Source organism: Syngnathoides biaculeatus, chromosome 11 (assembly GCF_019802595.1).
Source record: "Syngnathoides biaculeatus isolate LvHL_M chromosome 11, ASM1980259v1, whole genome shotgun sequence".
Lineage (NCBI taxonomy): Eukaryota > Metazoa > Chordata > Actinopteri > Syngnathiformes > Syngnathidae > Syngnathoides > Syngnathoides biaculeatus.
Window position 1 is genome coordinate 97,229 of NC_084650.1, and position 25,152 is coordinate 122,380.

The 25,152-nt window shown below is 42.3% G+C and overlaps 1 protein-coding gene across 2 annotated transcripts; it reads left to right on the forward strand.

Annotated features, from left to right (window-relative positions):
- The first annotated feature begins 1,233 nt into the window (after nucleotides 1-1,233).
- Nucleotides 1,234-25,152, forward strand: LOC133509119 (calcium-binding protein 2-like). 2 transcript variants are annotated; one of them, XM_061835851.1, is made up of 7 exons: nucleotides 1,234-3,122; nucleotides 4,828-5,094; nucleotides 19,747-19,777; nucleotides 19,869-20,003; nucleotides 20,092-20,201; nucleotides 24,484-24,631; nucleotides 24,714-25,152. In XM_061835851.1, exons 1-7 carry the CDS (start codon nucleotides 3,018-3,020, stop codon nucleotides 24,737-24,739), a joined length of 822 nt encoding a protein of 273 aa, XP_061691835.1. In that variant the 5' UTR covers nucleotides 1,234-3,017; the 3' UTR covers nucleotides 24,740-25,152. The 2 variants fall into 2 exon arrangements, with proteins under 2 accessions (XP_061691835.1, XP_061691836.1); XM_061835852.1 differs by lacking the exon at nucleotides 4,828-5,094.

Genomic DNA, 25,152 nt, shown 5'->3' on the forward strand with positions numbered 1-25,152 from the left:
GCTTTGCCAGTAAGAAAACTCACACATAAAAGCTACCATGGGTCTTTCCTCTGCGTATGTGGATTGTTGGAGGTCAAACACTGAGGTACACTGATGAATGAACTGCGCATACAAGCCATATTCCCCAGAATAACGGGTTGGGTGCTGTATAACGGGTTCACGTGTGCTGGGAACACAAGGAACTGGGAGACATGCCACATCAGTAGGTGAATCCATCACAACAGGTGGGGGGCTTTCAGCATCCAATTGAGCACATGGTTGATTGACTCGTGAACCTGATAAGACAGTCACAGCCTCTATGAGCTTCTATAACGTTTGCCCTGTGCGGACCTACTGATTTGCCTTGACTTGTTAAGGCGAGATGGATTTGACGAGGATCTGCGGCGTCCATGCTTTGGCTGGATTACTAAGCAGTAACACTACTAACCATAGAAAACGCGGATAATAAGGTCAGCTTGAAACAAGCACTAATAATCCTGTTGTAAGACAAATGGGCGGACGGAGCCAGAGCAGAAGGATGATGCCAAGGGGAAAAACAAAAACTAAAGGGATGAACACTATTGAGACATTGTTGACTGGGTGACGTTCACATCAACACATTTCATACGTGGCTCTTTTCTTACGTTATGAGAGAGACCGATTACGTGACGCGCCCCAAACTATTTTTTTTTTTTAGGAGCTGTATACACACCTCCCTATTATTTGGAACCCACGAAGCTCTCATCCTCTGCACCTGTGCAATCCATTTTTCACAACGAACAGCGTCTCTTTCAAAGTTATGAAGGGTAATTCCATTCTCCCGAGTGTTCAAGCAATGTCCAGCACTGCAATGAGCCGGAATTTTGGCTAACACGAAGGAACAACGAGCTACCTTCCCGGAGGTAAAACTAATGGAAACAAACAAGTTCACTCGGGGGCGCATCTGTCATACGTCACTTCCTGCTTCTAGAAAAAAAATCCCTCGAGAGGATTTTCATCGCGGGAGTTACAAAAAGCTGTATACTTCAAAATCATGTTTTGTAGTGGAAAAAACACATGGGACCATATTGGCTGTGGGTTTTCCATTAATAATATACCAAAAATCATCCATTTGACAACACTTGACCTTTAAATGACCAACTGATCATCATTGCCATCGGGTGTGCAACTGGAGGCCCCGCCGACCTGCAGTCAGCAGGATAACAGGAAAGTGAAGTGGTAAAAAAAGAAGAAAAAATACCCAAGAATGACAGACCCACGACAGGCTCTTGTAGAAAAATCGTTGCAAAAAATACAAACTACTTTTAAATGTTCGTGTTTCTGTAAATTGAGCTGTTTCCTTTGCTTCGACTCGTAATTTTATCTCCCCCGCCTTATTAATAATCAATTAAGGGCAAGAGACTAATGCTTCTTTATTTTATTGACAAGGGTCACTGATTACAGTTCTATTTCATAATGTACATTGTATTCACATCTCCCCAAGAGGGGTTGCGTCAGGAAGGGCATCTGTTGTAAAAACTGTGCCAAACAAATATGAGCGTTCATCTGAGATGTTACGCTGTGGCGACCCTTAACGGGACAAGACAAAGGAAACTTACAGTGTATTCACATAAAACTGACAAACACTGTATTAAAGTGCAAGAAATATCACATAAATATGTTTACATGGATTTACAAGCATAAATACAGCTTTGAGTGATTCATCTAAAAATAGAGATGAAACATTCAAATATGTGCACGTGTGTGCTCAGGGGTGCTTGCAGGATAAGATTATGCATGCAGCAGCACTGAATTGATGCCTTTGAACCCAAACAAATTACATGATCATAGTTTAGTTAAAAAAAAAAAAGACACACACAAATAGAAATAATCCAGTTTGTGCCTCAATAAAGAGGCCTGATATGAAAAGGAGATTTGAGAGCAGGTAAATAGATGCAGGTGGAAAAGGAGAAGCATGGGTAGCAGTCAGGATTAGAGTTGGAAAATTCAAGGAATTTTTAAAGATGGAAATTAACAGGAATGTATGGGAATAAAGGGAAATAAACCACAAATTTATAAAATTGATGGTTGGGTCTTAATAGGTCACTTGAAACTAGTTCTCCACCCATTTGGTATTTGTGAAATGGCTGCAAGTGGGAAAAATGGCTGGAAAAGGTACACAGAATTAGGATTTGGACCACAGGTGTCAAACCCAAAGCCTGCCAGTGAAATCTGGTCCGCCACATCATTTTATGTGGCCCATGAAGGAAAATCATGTGCATCAACTCCTGGGATTCTTTCTCAAATCTGTACCCTAAGTAAGTTTTTAATTGTCATTTGGAAGAATTAATGTGAAACTATTGCAAGCATTTTTTTTATTTTTATTGTTACTGAATCCTTAGCTTCTGATTTCAGAATTGGTTATTCATATACAGTATTTGTTGTGTCTGTGCAATAATATGAAGTGATTCAACATTTCTTATTGCTCTGAGGGAAGTGCTAACTACAACATGGCCCGTGTAAAAAAAAAAAAAAAAAAAGAGTTTTACTCCCCTGATTTAGAGGGTGAGAAAACACAAATAAGGAAGGAAGGGTTCTTGTAGATGTGAAGTGAGCGTTTTCCCTAGATGGCCATGTTGGAAAAGAGGAGGAAGGTCAGCCTGCTACAGGTAGAAAGGGCGAGACGTAAAGTGCAGGAGGTATAGGGTGTCACCTAAAAGGCCGAGAGATAGCGAGTGAGGGCAGAGGTGCAGAACATTAATCCTCGAGCCAAGACAAAAGATGAAAAAAATCCACCAAGAGAGAAATTTGCACTGAAGAAGGCGCGACAGAGAGGACACAAGCGGTGGAAACTCTAGGCTCAGGTCTGGTCCACAAGATGAAGGGTGGACAAACATTTTAGTATTGCATCTTGAGACCGACTAGTCTAACCAAATTTTGAGGCAAAACCCGAATTCTACAGAACATTATTTTTGACTGACTGAACTGGAATTTTTCCCAATAAAATTTTCTTTAAAAAACAGAGGAGAGTAGCTACAAGGGACAAGAGAGGGAGGGGCATGCGCCTGTGTCCTATTGAGATGTTCATGATCATTCGAGAGTCGACGGCTGCGGGAGGTGCTGCTGCATCCATGAGCGTGCCACAGGAGAAGACCACCAAACAGGTGTGTGTTTAATCCCTCTCTCATGCACACAACATTATTATTGAAAAACAAGTATGGTGGACTGCGAAACAATGTTTGAGCGAAAATGGATTTACTACAGGATGTAGCGAATTTGAAGTTTCCGATGTTAATTGTATGGCTCTTATTACAAACGTGCACAGAATGGTATAAACAGCTCTGGCTTACCCATGACCCGAAGACCGCTGATCACGCTCCAAAATGAAAAATGGATGGACAGATTATCTAATATATATAAAATGAAGGATGAAGGTTATTATACTTTGATTGTGTTCACTTGCACTGGATGACGCTGAGCAGTACAGCATATTAGTAATATTTTTGCCATGATCCTGCCGGTCCAGCCCTGGCTGCGCAGGTGCCCTCGCGGTCGCGCTGATTGGGAGGCACACATCTGTGCCTCATGCTGGCTGATGGCCCCGACCATGGGGACGACTGGTCCAGAGCGAGATCGTTGCGGTTCATGCCCCGTTCCAGCACTCCCGTATCTCTGATCGTTTTCCCGTGTGTACCGACCTGCGTCTGTCCTCCGACCAACCCCGTAAGCCTGACTCCTTTGATACTCCTGCCTGCTTTGATCGATCTCCCGTGTACCGACTCCTGCCTTCCCGAATTGCCTCTGCGTCTCCCGTGTACTCCTGCATTTGGGTCCTACCTCCATCTCGATGGGTCGTGATAATTTTATACCTAAAAAAGATGACCAGAATATATCATGATGCCGTACAGTGTTTTGCAACAAAACAGAGGGCACGGTAGGTAACTGGTTAGCACATCTGCCTCACAGTTCTTAGGACTGGGGCTCAAATATGGCCTCACCTGTGTGGAGTTTGCATGATCTCCCCTTACCTGCGTTGGTTTTCCCTGGGCACTGGTTTACTCCCACATCTAAAAACATTTATGGTTGGTTGATAGGAGACTTTTAATTGTCCATAGGTGTGAATGCGAGTAGAAATGGTGGTTTGTCTACTATTACTGTGCCCTACGATTAACTGGCGACCAGTTCAGGGTGCAACCCGCGTCCTGCCCATTGACGGCTGGGATGATATCCAGCACTCCCGTGACCCTTGTGAGGAAAAGCAGCTAAGAAAATGGATGAATGGATGCATGTATTTGTTTCAAATATAGCAGTTTTATTTTCCAAATGATAGCATCGGTCCCTATAAGATTGTGTGAATGCTTTATAACAATTCTTCTGCATTCTGATTTTCAAACCGAGTTGGTCTAATTAGTGGAGGGGTAACCCAATCTTTTTTAGCAAGTTCTTGATTTTGAAACACAATACAGTATGTATTATACAGTATATATCAATGATTGTTCATGTCTATATGTGCCCTGTAACTGACTGCCAACCAGTTCGGGGGTGTAGTCCGCATTCCGCCCAAAATCAGCTGGGATATCCTCCAGCGCCCCGTGACCGTAAGTAAGATAAGCGATGTTGTAAACGAATGGATGTATGGAAAACAACACAGACCACATTAATTGTTAATCTAATTGTAAGGTGAAAGCTGCTAAAAATGGATGATGGGCTGTAAACGGCCCCCGGGATGTAATTTGGACACTACTGAATGAATATGTCCAAGTAGTGGTTCCTCATTTCCCCCTCTGTTGAACAGCAGTAAAGAGTTAAAATTGTGTAAGACTGACACTAGTCGGACCTAAGGTTCTCAAACCAAATTTTCTGCCACAGGTGCAGGCTGCCATCAAAAAGACAGTCAAAAAACAGAGAAAGTTCACCGGCGAGCAGGGAGGAGGCATCGCAGCACAGGTCCAAGTGTCTGGACCTCAGGTCATCCACTATCAGAGAGGAGCACAAATCCCAAAGATGGCTAATGAGAACGAGTGGACGCTGGAGGAGATGATGGAGGGAGCGCAGCGGAAAGCCACCACCAGAGAAGAGGTGGAGGAGTATGAGCCTGTTGACCTCCTGCCCATTGTGGACTCTGTGTTTGGACAGGTAGCTAAATGTCAGTTGTGTGTGTTGCCACTTCCTCACCCAAACAATTACTATTCTAGTGACAATGCATAAGACAAAACAGATATGGACCAGACCAAGAGCTATTTGAATATTTTGCTCCATCTAGCCAGTGTACAGTAAATTCCTTGCTATTATTGGGGAAGAGACCTGGCCCTGCGGTGAACACCCCCCCCCTCCCCAAAAAAAGTGACAAACTGACATTGTGACAACTCCCCCCAAATTTAATTGTCTATAGTAAAACTGTAAATATACCACATGCTATGATCCCCAAACAGTCTTATCAATATTTCGTAGCTCATTTTGTAAATTTAATCTTGGAAATAAATGACACACAAATGATTCAATTTTGAAATGAGTCGACCAGAAGGGCATGAGGACAAACACACGACTGTAACTTTCATGAACAACACAGGCTAAATTTAGCTCCTCCCACAAATACAAGGATGTACCTCAATGTACAGTCAATGTACCATCCCTATATGTTCTCTGGGTCTTTTCCACCAGTCCACTACAAAGCCATAAGGCCACTTTATTTCAAGCTCATGGTTTGCGATGAGGTCCAAGCAGGGTGGAACAGTTGGCGGAAGGTGTCTGGTGTTCTATGTGACAGAAGAGTCTCTGCTAGGATGAAGGGCAAAGTTTGTCAAACAGTGGTGAGGCCGACCATGATGTACAGATTAGAGAAGGTGGCACTGAAGAGACAACAGGAAGCAGAGCTGGAGGTGGCAGAACTGAAGATGCTGAGGTTCTCGCTTGGAGTGAACAGGTTGGATAGGATTAGAAATGAGCTCATTAGAGGAACAGCCAAAGTTGGATGTTTTGAAGACAAGGTTGGAGAGAGCAGACTAAGATGGACATGTTCAGAGACGAGCGAGTGAGTATATTGGTAGAAGGGTGCTGAAGATGGCGCTGCCAGGCAAAAGAGCGAGAGGAAGGCCAAAGACAAGGTTTATGGATGTGGTGAGGGAAGACATGAGGACAGTGGGTGTTAGAGAGGAGAATGTGTAAGATGGGCTTGGATGGAAAAAGATGACACGCTGTGGCGACCCCTTACGGGACAAGCCGAAAGGAAAAGAAGAAGTTTTGCGGTGAGGAAGTTAAGAAAAAAACTGACGTACACGTGATTTTGTTGTATTTCGGATCACTATATTAATTTAGAACCGCACATAATGCAAACATCTGTCTGAGAGGAAAACAAAAGACAGCTGGCTGCTACAAAGACAGAGACTCTTAAACAGGTAAGGGAGCAGGGTGCGAATTGAGGAGAGAAGAATAGAGCAAAACGAGCAGGGGTAGGGGATGCAATGGCAAAGGGGCCTTTGCCACTCTGAAGTGTAGATCATTTCATCATACCATACAGCGCTTAATAAATTTATTATCACAATTATCATAAAAACAAGAACTTCTGTGGACTTTTTCCATATCAAAGAATGGAGTGCTGGAGCCTCTCCCAGCTTTCCTAGGGCAGGAGGCAGAGTACATCCTGAATTGGTTCCCAACCAATCTCGGGGCACCTAGAAACAAACAACAATTTACACTCACATTCACACCTACTGGCAAGTTAGAGTGTTCATTCAACCTACCATGCATGTTTTAGGGATATAGGAGGAAACCAGAGTGCCCGGAGAAAACCCATGAAAGCACGGGGAGAAACAGACATGACAAGATATAAAAATATTTTTCTGTAAATTTAAGGCACCTGTGGCATTCCCTTTTAAACATGGCGGAGTTTGGTAAATATATCAAACAATCTATATTCTTATTAAGATGGATATTATAATAATACAGTATACTGTACTTTTAATAACATTCTACATAAACATAAAATACAGTAGTAACAGTACATATTTAAAAGTGTGATGAAAACAGTTGATTCACTAAGGTTGCTAAACTCTGCCCACGATTGCTTTATGTATGTTTCATTAGCTCTTCTGACACATAAAGCCCATGTTCATCTATTAAAGGCATCCATATTTGTAGCTTTTGCATTGCAGCTCATCTCCCACGTCTGACATCTTATATTAAAAGGCAAAAAGCTGCACTTAAAATGGCAACTGTATTCAATCTCATAGAGTGTCTGATGGAAGCATCAACGTTAAGGATGTGATAGCGTGTGTCGGAGAGGATTTAAGCTCCTTTACTTCAGGAAACGTTAGGAAAGCGTAATCCGTAACAGATAGGGCTGCGCTCGACCGATGATATGATGATACAACCATACTCGGGCAGCCATTGTGCACCAGCTCACATCACGTTATGTGTCACTCGCAACGGCAACACGAGAGACACGAGACACATGTGTAAATATTCACATTGCATCAGGATGTGTGAGACAAAAAAATAAAATCATAGAGGATTAAGATGGCACTGCTTCCCGTGAGTCATTCTGAGTCCCTCTTAGGCCGAGGAGGATGTAACACACTAACGTCAGCGGGAAATCTCCAGAAAAAGAAAAACAGCTGATGTCAGCGGCAATGCGACAGGTCCAAAAATAAGATGAGTCAGAGCGAGAGTGTTGACAAAACCGAGAAAGAGCGGAAGAAAGCAAATGTCTCTATTTAATTAGAACCTCATTTCCTGGTGGCCCCTCAGCCCGCACAAGGCCAACTCAAGTCAGATGAATGACGCCAGCAAGTCTTGCACAACTCCAGTGGCCTTTTTTTTTTTTTTTTTTTTTTTTAAGAATTACAGTTAGACGCCAAGCACTTAGGGCCAGAGGCGGTTCTAGCTTGAATGGCATCTTGTGCGTATGGTGGTCTAACGTCCTCATACTCTTGAGAGCCATTCCTTTGAATCGAAAAATATAGAGAACACCACAACTCTTTTTAATGGTTATTAACGAAATCCTTGAAGGCTCCATATAATGTATCTGTTATTAGCTAAAAGCAATAAAAGACATTACAAGGGGTCATAGACCACTGTACCAGCAAATGTTACATGTTCTTTTTTTTTAGTTATGCACCTGTTGGCATCTGCCACAGCAATGCTGCCCTCTGTTGCCCCCATGAGGTGACCCATTAAATGGATGGATGGATGGATGGATGGAAAACAAAGTAGATACTATGAATACTTGGAATTTGAGCAATCACTTGTTGCGCAACAGATTCAGTTTCACGGGACACAATTCTAACTGGCAGAGCAGACAAATTAAATAAGTCCACTAGGCACATGTAATAAGGAAATTTACTTTCCTCCAAAACTGATAAGCTAACAAGTTTTTTCATGCATGTTCATTTTGCAACTGAATCTAATCCCTGTAATAAATATACAAATATACTGTATAGCCTTCTTGAGGTGGACTTTCCACCTACCCCTTGTCCAGAACCTGATGTCCCAAAGGTGACATTATTATCATTATTACCAAACATCTTGAGTTAAGGACTATAATTCAGTAGGTTTTTGCTCCAGAATATTATGTTTTGTCAAATTAATAAGATTAGCTAATGGTTTTACATAATTTGTATCAAGTGACCTGGAAGCCATCCACCCCCTCGTGCCTGATTCCTTACATCATCTATATTTGACGGACAGCTCTTGTCAGCGGACACCATTTCGTCAACATCTGACACCGGATCAGTACCTAATGTGAGCCGGCCACCCATCCTCACGTACACACAAACAAGCTGATTTACATAATGAATTGTAATGCGATAAGATGGAACCAGGATATTAATTCTTGGTATCAGTTCGTTGTGGCGTCATTGTGTCATGTTTATCCCACAATCCTCTGGGTGAGTCTTTGGTGAGTGTACCACCACTGGAAATGATGTCATTAATTGATTTCACACTCACTTATCAAGATACACAACCCTCAAATCAATAAATAGATGCTAAGCACGGTAGAATAAAACTCAAACCAAGCACAACTTCTCACAAAAATGTTGGACAGTCAGATCATGGAAAATGAACAGGAAGCTATGATACTGTCACCTGGCAATTTGATTGACTACATAGGTTTCAGTTTGCTTATTGTGTGACTTCGGCCTGCTGCACTCTGTGCGATGAGGTCAAACCCGATTTGACTGGACCATCAAATAAAAATGAGGATTGATGACTCACCCCTGCACATGGAGATATTGGCGATATGGATGCCCTGAATAGCAAGCCTATATGGGCGTTAGATGATGTATACAGTACTGCTCAAAATAACAGCAGTCCATTGTGACCAACCAAATGAATCCACGTTTTCGGTATATTTGTTTAATGTTACATGTCAAACAAGTCACCAGTAGGTGCAGTAGATTCTCAGAAAACCAACATTCATGATATGTACACACTTAAGGCTGTGCAATTGGGCAATTTGTTAAAAGTTGTGGGTTTTTAAAAAAAAAAAAAAAAAAAAAAAAAGCATTCTGCTTTTGACTTAAAAAACTCAAAACTATTTTGTACAAACTTTTTGTTTCTAGGATTTAACAATCCTTTCAATGACTAAACTAATATTTAGTTGTATAATCACAGATTTTCATAACTGGATCACAACTGTGGGGCATGGAGTCAATCAACTCGTGGCACCTTTCAACTGCAATTGCACTCCACAATTCCTTAACGACATTCCACAATTCATTTACATTTCTTGGTTTTGCTTCAGAAACAGTATTTTTGATGTCACCAACCCCACAAATTCTTCATTGGATTAAGGTCCAGGGATTGGCCTGACCACTCCATGACATTATCTTTAACTTCATTTGGAACCAAGAGTTTGCATGTTTTTGAGTGTGTTTGGGGTCATTGTCTTGTTGAAACACCCATTTCAAGGGCATGTTTTCTTCAGCATAAGGTAACATGACTTCTTCAAGAATTTTGACGTATGCAAACTGATCCATGATCCCTGGTATGCCATAAATATACCCAAACACCACAACAGGAGAAACATGCCCATATCATGATGCTTGCACCACCACACTTCAATTTCTTCACCATGTACTGTGGCTTATATTCAGAGTTTGCGGCCCCTGGACCAAAAAGAACAGTTTTAATCTCACCAGTCCACAAAATGTTTCTCTTTAGGCCAGTTAATGTGTAGCCTCTTCTGCACATGCTTTTTTTCTTTTTTTTTTTTAAGAGAGACTTTGCGGGGGATTCTTGTAAATAGATTACCTTCACTCACACAGATGTCTTCTCATTGTCACAGTACTAACAGGTAACTCCAGACTGACTTTGATCATCCTGGAGCTGATCATTGCCATTCTGGTCATTCCGTGATCCATTTTGATGGTTGTCTTCCATTTTCCGTCATATGTGTCTTGTTTTGCTCTCCATTTTAAGGTATTATCATTTTAGTTGAACAGATTATAATTTTTTGCACCTCTTTATAAGGTTTCCCCTCTCCAATCAAACTTTTAATCAAAGTACACTGTTCTTCTGAACCATGTGTTCAACGTCTCATTTTCCACAGGCTTTCAAGGAGAAATACATGTTCATCAGGTGCTGGCTTCATCCTTAAATAGGGGCCACAGCTTTTTTTCTCAAAATTGATTGCCTCACTGTTTGAATGCCACATTGCTATTTTTTTAACACACCCCTTTCAACAAATTGCTCAATTGCACAGCCTTAACAGTGTGTATATACAGTATTATGAATGCTGGGTCTTGCTGGTTTTCTGATAATCAATGGCAACTTGTTTGACATGTAGCAATAAAAACTATACTGAAAACATGGATTTATCTGGTCAGAAATGTATTTTTATCACAAGGGAAAATTTTTGTGCATGAAAGTTTGTGTGTTTTGACTGGCTGAAATTTGTGACGACAGAGCGGCAACTCAAATTTTGAATCACCACTCGTGAAAAGAGTTGGCAAACCTCAAACACTGCATTACAGTTCGGTTCTGCTGCGTCATCAAAGCTGGCACGGGCATTTGCTGGGTCGCATTAAGATAGCCCAATCAGGGGTTGCCACTTGAATCAGGTCCATTTTGTAATGATTAAAATTGACTCCAAGAGTCAGTTTAATTACTGCGGGGGACGCAAACGAACCGCAAGCAAGTTCCCCATTTTGGGAGGAGTTTAAGGACATTAAAATGTACATGCCAGGCAAACATGAGTGAACTGAGTCTCAATTTTGCACACATCCATCATTAAAATTTACAACTTCATCCTATATACAGAATTACACCTGCTTCTATATAACACGCTGACCAGTTGAATAGAAAAGCAATGCTTTGCCAAAATCATGCTGTCTTGATATGCAATTAGAAATTATTTTGCGATGAACATCAATAATCCTCATCCATCAATTTTCTGGACTGCTTGTCAGCATTAGTGTCAAAGTGAGATGGAGCCCAGCCCAGCTGACTTTGAGTAAGAAGTAGGCTACATCCTGGACTGGTTTGCAGCCAAAAACAGTTCACTGTCTAAGTCAGTCTTGTGAGCATTCAAATCGCTATGCAGATAATGTGGTTCTGTTGCCTTCATCAAGCCGTGAGCTCCAACGCTCACTGGAGCAGTTCGAAGCCAAGAGTGAAGCGGCTGGGATGAGAATCAGCACCTCCAAATCTGAGTCCATGGTCCTCAGTCAGAAAAATGTGGCGTTCCCTCTCCGGGTCGGTGTTGAGCTCCTGCCCGAAGTGGAGGAGTTCAAGTATCTTGGGGTCTTGTTCACGAGTGAGGGAAGAATGGAGCAGGAGATCGACAGATAGATCGATGCAGCGTCTGCAGTGCTGCAGACTTTGTATCGGTCCGTTGTGGTATCGAGAGCGCTAAGTCAAAAGGCAAAGCTCTCAATTTACCAGTCGATCTATGTTCCTACCCTCACCTATGGACACGAGCTATGGGTCATGACCTCAAGAAAAAGATCCTGGATACAAGCGGCCGGAATGAGTTTCCTCTGCAGGGTGTCTGGGCTCTCCTTTAGAGTTAGGGTGAGAAGCTCAGTCATCCGGGAGGGGGTCAGTGTCGAGCCACTACTCCTCCGCATTGAGACCAGCCAGATGAGGTGGCTGGGGCATCTGATCCGGATGCCTCACGAATGCCTCCCTGGTGAAGTGTTCCCAGCATGTCCCATGGAAAGAGACCCCGGGGATGACCCACGACACGCTGGAGAGACTATGTCTCTCGGCTGGCCTGGGAACGCCTCAGGATCCCTCCAGAGGCACTGGGAGAAGTGGCTGGGGAGAGAGAAGTCTGGGTATCCCTGTTGAAGCTACTTCCCCCATGACCCTACCAGTAGAAACGATAGAAAATGAATGAATGGGACACAAGACGCATCTTCAAACTACAAATGAATAACAAAGCGGCAGGCCCAGATTTGGTGTGCCCATCCTACTGCAAAGTCTGCGCAGATCATCTCACTCTAGTCTTCACAGTGACAGTCACTACATCTCTGGAACTGTGTAAAGTCCCACCCTGTTTCAAACGCTCCAGCATCATCCCAGTCCTGAAGAAACTTTCAATCTCTTAATGACTACTGTCGCCCTGAAATCTGTGGTATTGAAATCCTTTGAACACATCATGATGGAGGACTCCTCCTGGATTCAGTGCAATTTGCCATGCAAGCAAACAGGTCTGTTGATAACGCAGTCTACATGGGACTGGAGCACCTCAATGGGATGAGGACCTACATAGGAATCCTATTTGTGCACTTCAGTTCTCAGTCCAACCTCCTCTCATCCAAGCTTCTCTAGCTCAGCGCCTCCCCTGCAATCTTCCAATGGATTTACAGCTTTCTGACAGGCAGGACACAACAGGTGAGGCTGGTAGATAGCAAATCATCCTCACGCACCATCAGCACCGGGGCACCCCAGAGATGTATCCTCTCTCCACTTCTCTTCTCTCCCTACATGAAGAACTCCACATCAACGCAGCTAGCTGTCAAACTCCTGAAGTTTGCAGTTGATACCACAGTTACTGGCCTCAACAAAGATGGTGACGAGTCTGCTTATAGATAAGAAGTAGAGAGACTGGAGCGTTGGTTCACCTGACAAAACCTGAAAGTGAACACGTTCAAGATGGTTGAGCTAATCGTGGTCTTCAGGAAGCATCCTTCGCCACAGCTGCCCCTCACGCTGTCCAACTTTCCCTGGGTCAACTGTCGAAATCTTCAAGTTTTTGGGAATTACACTATCTCAGCACCTCAAGTCAGTGACCACCTGTTCCCACCCTTGAGGACTTGAATGCTGCCAGAGCAAAGACAATAGCATGCAAAATCCTCTTGGACACCCCACATCCTGGAACCAAAAAAAACCTCATGAGTTGCGCCTCAGAAATGTGAGGTAACATGCTAGCCAATCATTCACCATGTTGCCTAAAAACCAGTAGACCCTCTAAAATCCCAAAACACGTAACACACAGATGCTCATAAAGTGATAGAAGGGCCCCCTTTCAATATTTCAAAGTAGTCTCAATCTTTTCCTTATTTAGGACTACTTGTTGATTGGTTTGAGTCAACCAACCATCTGCACCAGTCTTAATTTACATTAAAACAACATTCTGAGGCAATTATTCCAAATTCGGAAATGTAATACACCCTTGAGCATTTTATTTTGATTAAAAGTGAATTCAAATGGATGCAAATGTCTCCTTTTTTTGTTCTTTTTCTCTTGCCTTGTACCCTTCCCTTCTTCCATTTGATCATCACACCCATCTTTAATCTCATACAGCGCCGATTAATCCCCTTCTGTTTTTTTGTCCTTTTAATTCTCCTCCTAAAAGTGGTCTTGCTGCAGATTAAGTCATCTGGGTGCTGATGCAACATGGCTGAGCTTGATGGAAAGAAGAGAGATTACAGAAGTTGATCAGTGTTAAAAAGAGGAGCAGAGATGCACCGCTCGAGTGAAGTGTTAAATTGACACTAGTTTAGGGCGATTAGTTTGGTTTACGTGCGATGATGAGATTTGGGGCCAGGCAGAAGTGGGCGGAGTCAGTCATCCTTGTGACTACTAGCGTGGATTAGAGGTGGTCCTTATTACTGCGTGGCATCACATTACAGTACGGGGGAACATTTGGAGAAGTTTTTCGCCGCAATGGAATAGCTGGTCTTTTGAAATGAGTAGTTGGTGAAGACCCACTCCCCCAAAAAAAGAAGTCAGGAAGCACTTGAAACAAAGAAAGAGTTTGAAGAAAAAGAAGAAAGAGGGAGGCAGCTTGGGTGATGGGCAATTGCACCAAATCATCCATGAAAGAAAAAATGAGGAAGGTAAGCACGTACGTCATTTCATTGGGCAATGCGAACTGTTAACAGTTTACCGTATTTCCTTATTTTCAAGTTATTTTGTAGTTCGAATTAATCGATTTACAGTTTGGCATCATCTAACTCAGGGAGTCTATTTCTCATCAGGTCTGAGTTTTTATTTCAGATGCATTTCTATTACAAATGATGCAAAGATAAAATGAATTTATGATGAGCATTTTTGGGTAAAATGTTTTGGAATTTAACATTTTATTTTATTTTTTTGAAGAAATGCATGGCAGGATGTAAAGTCACACAATTTCCACTTTGATGACAAACAGGCCAGATCAGTAAAATCATTGCACACGTGATATAAATAAAGTTTGTACTTTATCTTAATGCAAGGCAATAGAAGTACATTGGGAAAATGTATTACGCTTCAAATTCAGTCATGTATGAAGATCTAGAACTAATTTCCACTCCATTTTCTACATGAGCATCAGAATTCCCCAAATTATCCTCAACTCAGTGGAGTTTTTGGCTGGATTGACCCCCCCCCCCCACACACACACACACACAATACACACGCACACACACACCTGCAGTAAGATTAACATCAACATTTTAACACTGGACAAGTACAACTCTGGCATATGTCTTTGCATATTATTTTCAATTAGATTTATAAATATGGAGAATTATGTTTATTAACAGGCGGCATGGTGAATCAGCTGGTGAAGTGTTGGCCTCACAGTTCTGAGGTCCTGGGTTCAATCCCGGACCAGCCTGTGTGGAGTTTGCATGTTCTCTCCGTGCCTGCGTGGGTTTTCTCCGGGCACTCCGGTTTCCTCTCACATCCCAAAAACATGGAACATTAATTGGACACTCTAAATTGCCCCAAGATGTGATTGTGAGTGTGGTTGCTTGTCTCGATGTGCCCTGCGATTGGCTGTCAACCAGTTCAAGGTGTACCCCACCTCCTGCCCGTTGACAGCTGAGATAGGCTCCAGCACTCCCCCCGACCCATGTGAGGATAAGCGGCTAAGAAAATTGATGGATGGATGGATGGATGGATGGATAGATGAAAATTACCATTGTTTTATTTTTTACTATGCATCTAGATTTAACTCCATTTTAATTTTATTGGCAAGGTGAACTCACAGTTAGACACAATTGACACACACTATATTTTTCTGAAATGATTTTTAGGCAACATTACCCACAGAGTGCAACTTTTGAATCTAATTTATTTAGACATAAGATGACTCAATGTCAGATGTGCAAAGGGCTGCTGACTCCAAAAAGTGAGGTTGTGTGACCCAAATATCTCCCGAGTTTCAATTGGGTCACCAACGGGAGCGTTATTGATTGGCTCGCAGGGACACCGATTTTAACAAAGGGATTTTTACTTTGTGGTCACAAGTTAAAGGGGACATGTTACAAAAAATGATTTACTATTCATCGAATGATATGACTCTGGAGTTCCTGCACATGCATCAAGTATGAAATGTAACAACCAAGTAAATCTTCGGTGAGCTGCCGACTTCCAAAAACGCGTCGGTGATGAAGCCATTCAGAGATTGTTCTAGATTGTTTCGGTTACTGTGAGGCTAATTTTCAAAATACACAGCAAGTTTCTAAAACCTGTAATGGTCTTGATTACATGGAAGTACTGCTATGTTAACGCCAACTGGCTAATGGATCCGTGTTGTTAAGAACTAACCAACCGTAAACACTCATTTGCTGATTTGCCAGCCAAGGCTTCGCTTTTTAAAGCCAAACACCCTGAAAGCCGCAGTTACTGCAGAAAAAAAATGAGGAGGGCTTCCCCATATTGACAAAAATAACACCTGTACCTCACATGTGGATGTTCATTTGGTTAATATTACAAAATCATTTTTTATCTAATTAATTCATTGATATGACACGATTTTGAAAATATTTAGTAGCTGTAGGCCCATTTGGAACATCTGATAAGGTTTTCAAATTGGGAAAAGTATATAGAAAATGACAGTCACTAATGGTGTAGTGGTACACATCCACCCGTTTGTGACGGGAAGCGTGGGATTGATTCCTGCTCAGTGATGGGTGTCAATATCTACCCTGGGACTGTCTAGTGACCAGTTCAGGGTGTAGTCTGCCTTTCGCCCAATGCTAGCTGGGATAGGCTCGAATTTTCCCGGAACCCTTGTGAGGAAAAGCGGCTTGGATAATGACATGACATATGTAAAATGTCTCCTTTAATGACAAATGTGTGCTTACTGTAAGTAGGTTTGATCTGAAAAGGTTTGGGACAAGTAGCTTCTTTCAAGTAAAAACTTTTAAATGCTTCTTTGACGTGAGAAGCCCTATGACAAATGTGATTTTCTTTTAAAGTGTCAGCAAACGCAGCTGACTGAAGACGAGAATAACAACCTGGTCTGCCTCTCAAGGGGGTGTCAGAGGGGTCCCTGGGGAGTGAAGTGAGGGGTGCGCAACAACAGGAAGGGGAAGAAGAGGAAGATGAGGACATGAAGGAAGAGGTGTTCAAAGATCCTTTCAGGACATTGGCGAAGAACAGCAACACGCTGCGCAACATCGCGGGCCCTGCCTGCGTTTTCCTCAAGCAAGGCTTTTCACTGACGCTCGTACGTAACAAGCTGGCAATGCTTTGTGCCATCCTCGCTCATCTTCATCGTACCATCACTGCCGACCTCCAGTGCGTCACCGCTTCGGGGTCGATAGTTCAGCTCCATGCATAAATGATTGGTGCTCGCCCCACATGGGGGGATGCGGGGTTAGGACCTGAAGCCTATGTCTGCCCTTGTGATTGTGCCACAAAACTACTGACCCACTTTTCAATTCATCCTCCATTACTAAAACATCTGTCCATCTATTTTCTGTGGTGCGTATGGTCATTTGTGTGACGAGTCCCATCCTGTCTGACTTTGGGCCAAGGTGCGGCCATTACTGGACTTCATCCTATCACAGGACACGTGTAGACAAACAAAGAGTCACACCTGAGGGCACTTTAGAGTACTGTATTGCATTCGAATAAGAGAGAAAGTGGGAATACCTGGAGAAAGTCCACAACCACAGGGAGAGGATGTAAAATCCACACAGTCAAGCCAGAACAGAGATTCGAACATAACTGTGTGCTAACCACTATTACACCATGCTAGCAATTACAAGAGCATTTTACAGTGTACATTGTTTCCACTTGCTCTCTTAGATGCACAATATATCAATCTTTCTCCTTATCATAATGTCAACCAACTCCTGAGCTTTTACTGTCATACTCTCAACATTCAAAGTCCCTACACACAGTTGTAGGGTCTGTGCATTCCTCTTCTTCTTTTGCCAACTAAGTGGGTTTTCTCCCCTTTTTTGTCTTCGACACACATTATCTGAATATCTCCCTATTCCTTGCAGTTTAACAGTGCTGGGGGTGGGCATAGTTAGCCGGGTCACGGCCTATTCGTTATGGAATTTGTCTGATGAACGCTCATATATGTTTGGCACAGTTTTACACCGGATGCCCTTCCTGAGGCAACCTTCTGCATTTATCCAGGCTTGGAACCAGCCTACAGGTCGCACAGGGATGTGCCCTACATCGGGCTGCAGATAGTCAAATAAAAAGAATCAAACAAAGTTAGCACATTAGGTACACAATTCACATACTACCTAGTCTACGTTAAAGTTAAAAGGTTATGTGAGTAAGTCAGGTTTGAGGATGAAAATATAAAGGATATATGGAGATGAAAGAGATTCAAACCACAATGGCTCCCATGCCAGTAGTTGAAAGTTGGGTCCATTTTTGCAGTTTTTTCTATAAGTCCTCACAGTCCTCGCTGTACAAGTCGTGTAGGTCGTACAAGTTATGTAGTTTCTCATGTTTGATGTCTCTTCAACAGCAACGATTTGATCACAAACACGTCTCATTGTTAGTCAGCTAAGCTAAGGTAAGGTGGGCCGAGAAGCAAGTTTAAGTTGAAGGTTCCACTTGCCCAACTTCCTATAAGTGCTCACGGTGTGTGTGTGTGTGTGTGTGTGTATATATATATATATATATATTGCACATTATTCTGAGTCAAATAAAATTCTATGGATGAATATGTTATGTTTAAGATGGCTATTTTTTTGCAAGGTCTGTTGATTGAGATAAGATTTGTGGTGCAAAAACTTTATGCATTGTGTGATAAAACCTACACTGTGTACTTAATGTAGCACGACAGTCACAAAAGTTCAAGAGCAAGTGAAGTTCAAAAGGGGGATTTTGCGTTAAGGTCTCTTTGTAGTTGTCAACAAAACATCGAGCTGCATTTTTGTGAGCGTATGAACCTCAAATTGTGTTTATCTTTTTATCTGAAGGACTTCAAATATCTCCAGTTCCACAAAATCTCCTGATCTTCGCTTGTATGTTGCCAGGCAACATCACAAATGTAATCTGTTTAACGCTACATGCAATTTATTTCATCAAAATGCTACAATTTAATCATTTCATACAATTACATAGTGTTTCTTTAGGACATAGATTTACCTTTGATCATAATCTGGTTTAAGTGCAGTCACTTGACACGTTATATGATACATATACCCAATATAGGAGCAGTAGTTTCCGGCTTGGTGGCTCAGATGGAAAGCATTTGCCTCACAGTTCTGAGTTCCTAGGTTCAATCCCTGTCTGGAGTTTGTGTGTTTTTCCTGTACCTACATGGGTTTTCTCCAGGCACTCCAGTTTCCTCTCACATCCCAAAAACATGGAACATTAATTGGACACTCTAAATTGCCCCTAGATGTGATTGCGATGTGCCCTGCTATTGGCTGGCGACCAGTCCAGGGTGTACCCTGCCTCCTGTCTGTTGACAGCCGAGATATGCTCCAGCACTCCGCGCGACCCTTGTGAGGATAAATGGCTAAGGAAATGGATGGAATTTCTGTTTTTATATACTTTAAATTCTGCCTTTATGATAAGTATGTAAATGGAGTCGGATTATTTAAATAAATTGAGTTGGCAAAGGTGCAGAACTGTAATAATTTGACTGTATGAGATGGAGGGAAAATAGATGAGAGAGAGAGAGAAAGTGTGAGAGAGAGTCAGACAGAACAGTGACCTATTGGGGCCCAGTCATGCTTCTGAGGACTGGGTTCGAATCCGTCCTCTCCTATCTGGAGTTTGCATGCCTGCGTGGATTTTCTTCAGGCATTCCAGTTTCTTCCCACATCCCCAAAACGAGTGGTAGATTATTTTAAAACTCTAAATTGCCTGAAGGTGTAAATAAATATATCTTTTTTTTTTTAGAAAATCTGTTTTTTTAATTAAAGGATAAGTTTAAATAAAGAGGCAAGTGAGCGTATTTAGGCCATAGTAAATGTTGGCATTTCATTCATAGTCAGTGTCATCTCTTCATTTTTCAACATGTCCTACAACATAAAATGTTTCTCTGTATTTAAACTGTGCTTAGCAACAATTCAAAATAAAGCTGCTGAATGAGTAAGAGACGGAAAAACATTTTGACAAGATGACATTTATTATCATTGCCTCCAACAGGACCGAGACCTGAGACCAGAGGAGATGGATGGTGAGTTTATTTTTTAATTAGCTTTTTTCTTCTCCTTCTAACTTAATACACACAGTAGTTCACTTCCACTTTTGTTCACGTGTGTCTTCAGAGCTCCGTGAAGCCTTTTTGGAGTTTGATAAGAACAAGGATGGCTACATCAGTCATAAAGACCTGGGGGAGTGCATGAGGACCATGGGATACATGCCTACCGAGATGGAGCTCATAGAACTGAGTCAGCAGATTTGTGAGTAAACCACAGACACAGACTCAGCAAAATACTGTTTGAATCTGTTTTTACAAACTCTAAAATGTAAAATGTGTCTGTCCTACAGGCGGAGGGAAAGTGGACTTTGGGGATTTTGTGGAGCTGATGGGACCCAAAATGTTGTCAGAGACTGCAGACATGATTGGAGTGAAAGAACTGCGTGACGCATTCAAAGAGGTCAGGATATTCTGCTACTCTGCACGATAACAGCGGTTCAGATTTGGTATAGACATATTGTACATATAGTGAACTGCCACATATTCACGTACTTACCTATTCACAGACTTTTGGGGGGCAACGAATCCTCCGTTAGTTGGTGATTTTATGCCATGTCTTGTATAATACATTACTTTTAGTTTCGAGCCAGTAGACAACAATTGTTCTCAAGTTAATACTTTCTCAGGATACTGTCTATTGGGCAAAATTTGCTTTACAAGCACTTGCTATGGTAGCAGCGAACTTCACAAGAAACAGCAATGTGGCAGATTGGTAACAATTCTTCGACAAAATGAGCCAAGTACTGTTTTACCGTACCATACTGTAGCTTATTCTCCCTCCCCATACCAATACCATAGACAGGCTCATGAAACTAGCATCAATATTTTGGTAATACAAAAACCTATTAAAAAAAATTATGTTGGAATCCAAGAAACATCAACACATGCAATCAAATTTTCAAGTAAACCTTAACAGGGTGACGAGAAAAGCTGCAGTACTGTACAGTAGAAGTGTACTTTGTTCGTTTTGTTGAAGAATTGTTCACTATCTGTCACATTGCTGTGTCTTTTGGAGTTTGCTGCTACCATAGCGAGCACTTGGAAGGCAAATTTTTCATGACAAAAAAAAATTGCCCAATAGACAATATCTTGAAAAACATGAGAACCAGTGTTGTTCACGGGTTCTGAACCAACGGCAATATTTTATACAAGATATGGCTTTGGCCTGAGCACAAAAACAGCAACAGAGGATTTGTTGCACCCAAAAAGTCTCTGAATAGATTTGCATTGCATATCTATATCTTCTTCTTCTTTTCCTTTTGGCTTGTCCCATTAGAGGTCGCCACAGCGTGTCATCTTTTTCCATCCAAGCCTATCTTGTGCATCCTCCTCTCTAACACCCACTGTCCTCATGTCCTCCCTCACAACATCCATCAACCTTTTCTTTGGTCTTCCTCTCGCTCTTTTCCCTGGCAGCTCCATCTTCAGCACCCTTCTACCAATATATTCGCTCGCTCGTATCTGAACATGTCCATCTTAGTCTGCTCTCTCAAACCTTGTCTCCAAAACATCCCACTTTGGCTGTCCCTCTAATGAGCTCATTTCTAATCCTATCCAACCTGCTCACTCCGAGCGAGGACATTAACATCTTAATCCACCTCCAGTTCTGCTTCCTGTTGTCTCTTCAGTGCCACTGTCTCTAATCCGCACATCATGGCCGGCCTCACCACTGTTTTATAAACTTTACCCTTCATCCTAGCAGAGACTCTTCTGTCACATAACACACCAGCCACCTTCTGCCAGATGTTCCAACCTGCTTGGACCTGTTTCTTCACTTCCTTACCAACACTCACCATTGCTCTGGATTGTTGACCCTAAATATTTGAAGTCGTCCACCCTCGCTATCTCTTCTCCCTGTAGCCTCACTCTTCCCCCTCCACTTTTCTCATTCACGCACATATATTCTGTTTTACTTCGGCTAATCTTCATTCCTCTCCTTTCCAGTGCATGTCTCCATCTTTCTAATTGTTCCTCTGCATGCTCCCTGCTTTCACTGCATATGACAATATCATCTGCGAACATCATGGTCCAAGGGGATTCCAGTCTAACCTCATCTGTCAGCCTATCCATTACCACTGCAAAGAGGAAGGGGCTCAGAGCTGATCCCTGAAGCAGTCCCACCTCCACCTTAAATTCCTCTGTCACACCTAAGGCACACCTCACCATTGTTCTGCTGCCATCATACATGTCCTGTACTATTTTAACATACTTCTCTGCCACACCAGACTTACGCATGCAGTACCACAGTTCCTCTCTTGGTACTCTGTCATAGGCTTTCTCTAGATCCACAAAGACACAATGTAGCTCCTTCTGACCTTCTCTGTACTTTTCCACGAGCATCCTCAAGGCAAATAATGCATCTGTGGTACTCTTTCTAGGCATGAAACCATACTGTTGCTCGCAGATACTTACTTCTGTCCTGAGTCTAGCCTCCACTACTCTTTCCCATAACTTCATTATGTGGCTCATCAACTTTATTCCTCTATAGTTCCCACAGCTCTGAACATCCCCTTTGTTCTTAAAAATGGGAACTAGAACACTTTTCCTCCATTCTTCAGGCATCTTTTCGCCCGCTAGTATTCTGTTGAATAAGTTGGTCAAAAACTCCACAGCCATCTCTCCAAATTGCTTCCATACCTCTACCGGTATGTCATCAGGACCAACTGCCTTTCCATTTTTCATCCTTTGTAGTGCCTTTCTGACTTCCCCCTTAGTAATCATTGACACTTCCTGGTCCTTCACACTTGCCTCTTCAACTCTTCCTTCTCTCTCATTTTCTTCATTCATCAACTTCTCAAAGTATTCTTTCCATCTATTCAGCACACTACTGGCACGAGTCAACACATTTTCATCTCTGTCCTTAATCACCCTAACCTGCTGCACATCCTTCCCATCTCTAGCCCTCTGTCTGGCCAACCTGTAGAGATCCTTTTCTCCTTCTTTCGTGTCCAACCTGGTGTACATGTCTTCATACCCCTCTTGTTTAGCCTTTGCCCTACATCGCATATCGATGTACTCCTTTCGCCTCTCCTCAGTCCTCTCAGTATCCCACTTCTTCTTCGCTAATCTCTTTCCTTGTATGACTCCCTGTATTTTAGGGTTCCACCACCAAGTCTCCTTCTGCCCTTTCCTACCAAAAGACACACCAAGTACTCTCCTGCCTGTCTCTCTGATTACCTTGGCTGTCGTTGTCCAGTCTTCCGGGAGCTTCTGCTTTCCATCGAGAGCCTGTCTTACCTCTTTCCGAAAGGCCGCACAACATTCTTCCTTTCTCAGCTTATATATATATATATATATATGTGTGGCACGTTGGGTATGCTGTAAAGCGTTGCCCTCACATTTCTTGACTTGGGTTCCGATCCCGGCCCCACCTGTGTGGAGGTTGCTTGTTCTTCTTGTGCCTCCGTGGGTTTTTATCTGGGTACTCTGTTTCCTCCCACATCCAAAAAATATGCATTCATTGGAGCCTCTAAATTGCCCCCAGCTGTGACTGTGAGTGTAACTACTTGTTTGTCTTTATGTGCCCTGCGATTTGTCTGGCAACCAGTTCTGGGTGGACCCCGCCTCCTGCCTGTTGACAGCAGGGATAGGCTCCAACCTGTGAGGATAAGTGGCTAAGAAAATGGACGGATGGATGGATGGATGGATAACTTACCTGAAAAAAATGCTGCTGTCGAACAGCATGCTGGTGGCGTGATCAATGCAGTTATGGATAATGGTCAGAAAAAGATATGCAGTCTCGCCAGTTTGGCAGAGCCACACTGGAATTTGGGCGCTCACTGTCAAATCCGGACAGTGCAGTCGACTTAAGAACCTTTTGGCACGTCCACCGTACTGCCCAAGTGAGCTCCCTTTCAATGAATTTACAAATGATTCCAACTTCAGTTGCATCCACTGTACTTCAGTTGTGAAGGACACCAATTTGCCTGACACTCAGGCTGCTCTGGCCCCAGACAGCGGGCTCCCGACACTCCTGGATTGCAGCACTTGGTACATTGCGACGACGCTCTGGGCTTCCGAAGCCGATAGCATTCACCACGGATGAATCCCTCTTCCATAGAACTGTGACAACTACTGTCACACAAAATTAAACATGCCTTAGTTCAGCTTTAACATGCATTCTTCAAGCTTTCGCAGAAACACAATCTATTCCCACCACCATAGAGTGTGCTTAAAAAGAGAAAAACTGGTGAATGAACATTATGCTAATTCTGCATTTTATTTGTTACCGAAATGCTAACACCTTTTTAGCATGCCGCATGATGCTTCTCACAAAGGCTTATCATACTTATAGGCATGGGATTTAGCAAGAAAACTATATATTTATTTATCTTGGGAAAAAAAAAGAGATTCTTGTCAGAACTCACCTCAGTGACAGAACTACAGCAAGTCTGTGCAGACAAAAATGTGCAAGGTGTCATTGATATTTTAGGTGTCAGAAGGGCAGTGCACCTTTAAAGTAACTCAAATACCAACCCATTCTTGTTTTCATATGGTGGTTAATTGTCATTATTGAAATTAATATTTGTTTTAAAAATGTCTGTCTCCAGACGTTCAAACATCACATTATGAGTGGGCAGTTTTTTTTTAAATATCCTGGAGGACTTAAATGCTAAATTGTTTTTCCTTCCCAGTAAAGAGTTGTGAACAGTTTGCCTGAATTATTCTCTCTTTTGGCCTAGTTTGACTCCAACGGTGACGGTCAGATCAGTTTAACGGAGCTGCGTGAGGCCATGAAGAAACTGATGGGGGAACAAGTGACCAACAGAGAGATAAACGAGATTCTCAGAGACGTGGACCTCAACGGCGATGGTTTGGTTGACTTTGAGGGTGAGTGCTGAGCTCTTATTTGCTTTTTTGACTGTCACTCAAATCTACACTTTGATTCTCCTCTCTCATTTGCTTCTTTCAGAGTTTGTGAGAATGATGTCCCGGTGATGTGAAACACATGAGTGATAAATTTCAACAAACAAACCAGGGATGACACTGCATCTTCTTTGTCTGCAGCTACAATATTTTATTTTTGTATGAAAAATACAAATAAAAAAAATGTGATTGAAAGAGATGGAAATTGTATGACATTATTTTTAAAGTACTGTAACTTCCATGTTTGCAATGAGTTTGGTGTTAAAGAAATTTGAGTCTTGGATGAATAAGAATGGACAGAGAGAGCAATTCATCATGGCTAAAGAAGCTTTTGTTTATTTTCACTTTCTGTGGTGTGTATCAGCCAGATGCCCCAACATTTTGTCCATGGACAGCACATTACAAACTATATTAATGAAATGTTTGTGTGTAACATTCTGTTTGTACAGCTGTAATGAGATATTTTTAATGAACTAACAAAACCA

What these genes read in the sequence shown, in the direction of transcription:
- LOC133509119 (XM_061835851.1), top strand. Translation starts at nt 3,018, where the DNA reads ATGCGCCTGTGTCCTATTGAGATGTTCATGATCATTCGAGAGTCGACG. An exon ending in AGAACTGAGTCAGCAGATTT is followed by an intron (nt 20,004 to 20,091) that starts GTGAGTAAACCA and finishes TCTGTCCTACAG; the next exon opens with GCGGAGGGAAAGTGGACTTT. An exon ending in TGGTTTGGTTGACTTTGAGG is followed by an intron (nt 24,632 to 24,713) that starts GTGAGTGCTGAG and finishes TGCTTCTTTCAG; the next exon opens with AGTTTGTGAGAATGATGTCC.